Below are 1,352 nucleotides of genomic sequence, written 5' to 3' on the forward strand. Positions count from 1 at the left end.
GGAGCCCAAATCGAAGACAATAAAGTTGACGCTCAGAGTTTTTGATTTCATCCCCCTTTCAAAGATTGTGTGCAGGGTAATGAAGCCCAATGGCTTAATTGGGGTATCTCCTATATCGAAGAGAGTGTTGGGGTATGCCTTTAACTCCCGTTGGCGAGCACCATGGTAATTACTACTGGGTTGTTGTGGCTGGGAACGATTCCTTGCCCGTCCTCCATGGTGAAGGAGATGGTGGGAAGGTCGGGTAATTCATTTCTGACTTAGTAGACTTCTTTCAGATGTCTTTTCCGAGATGATTTTGTGAGTTCTCCCCCCACAAACCCTCCCGAGATCATATGTATATGTCTCTCTGGGGTCTACGGCGGTCGATCTCTTCGCTCTTCATCATCTATTTTCCTCTTTCCGTGATTGTCCAATCTTTCCATGAGATACCTGTCAAGCTGACCTTCTCTGGCCAGCTTTTCTATCACATTTTTTAGGTCGTAACAGTCATTGATAGAGTGTTTGTACAGCTTGTGATAGAGTGTTTGTACAGTCAAAGAGGTCGGGTGCCTTTTTAAGATGGACTGAGAGAAGGGTCGTTCTCGGAGTCCATTTACTAGGCCTATGATCACTGCCTCAATGGGCAGATCTTGTATTTCCAAGCATGCCTTATTGAATCTTTCCATGTAATCTCTCAAAGGCTCCCCGACTTCCTGTTTTACTCCTAGCATGCTAGGTGCATGCTTGACCTTATCTTTCTGAATTGAAAAATAGGTAAGGAACTTATGTGAGAGGTCATCAAAGCTGGTTACCGACCTAGGAGGGAGACTATCGAATCGCTTCATCGCCGCTTTTGTTAAAGTCGTCGGGAATACCTTGCAGCGTGTTGCGTCCGAAGCATCCATTAAGTACATCCGGCTTTTGAAGTTGCTAAGGTGGTGTTTTGAATTGGTCGTCCCATCATACAGATCCATGTCAGGGCTTTTGAAGTTTTTGGGAACTTTTGTCCTCATGATATTGATGATTGGATTTTTGACGGTTTAGAATTTCACAAATGAAATCTCGTCGAAGTATAGTCTCTAAACCAACAATAATCCTCTCATACAAAAATTTGTTTGTCACAAGTACAAACCCCTAAAATCTATAAACCGAAGTATTTAAACCTCGGATCGTCTCTCAAAGGACTTGCAGGGTAGTGTTCTTGTTATTGGTTATGGACTTGTTTATTTTGGGATTTTGGATGAGAAATATGACTAGTAAATGGTAAGAAAACTTTATTAACAAAATGGTCTTGGCAAGGTTTGGTTGTCAAGGGTCTTCATCATTATCACTAGCCACAAGTATGGTAGTTGCAAGGATTAATCCCACTT

The 1,352-nt window shown here is 42.4% G+C and overlaps 1 protein-coding gene across 1 annotated transcript; it reads right to left on the reverse strand.

Annotated features, from left to right (window-relative positions):
* Positions 1-356: 356 nt before the first annotated feature.
* Positions 357-995, reverse strand: LOC130956936 (uncharacterized). The gene has a single exon (XM_057883864.1). The coding sequence runs from the start codon at positions 993-995 to the stop codon at positions 357-359; it is 639 nt and encodes a 212-aa protein (XP_057739847.1).
* Positions 996-1,352: the final 357 nt, after the last annotated feature.

Source organism: Arachis stenosperma, chromosome 10, assembly GCF_014773155.1.
Source record: "Arachis stenosperma cultivar V10309 chromosome 10, arast.V10309.gnm1.PFL2, whole genome shotgun sequence".
Classification (NCBI taxonomy): domain Eukaryota; kingdom Viridiplantae; phylum Streptophyta; class Magnoliopsida; order Fabales; family Fabaceae; genus Arachis; species Arachis stenosperma.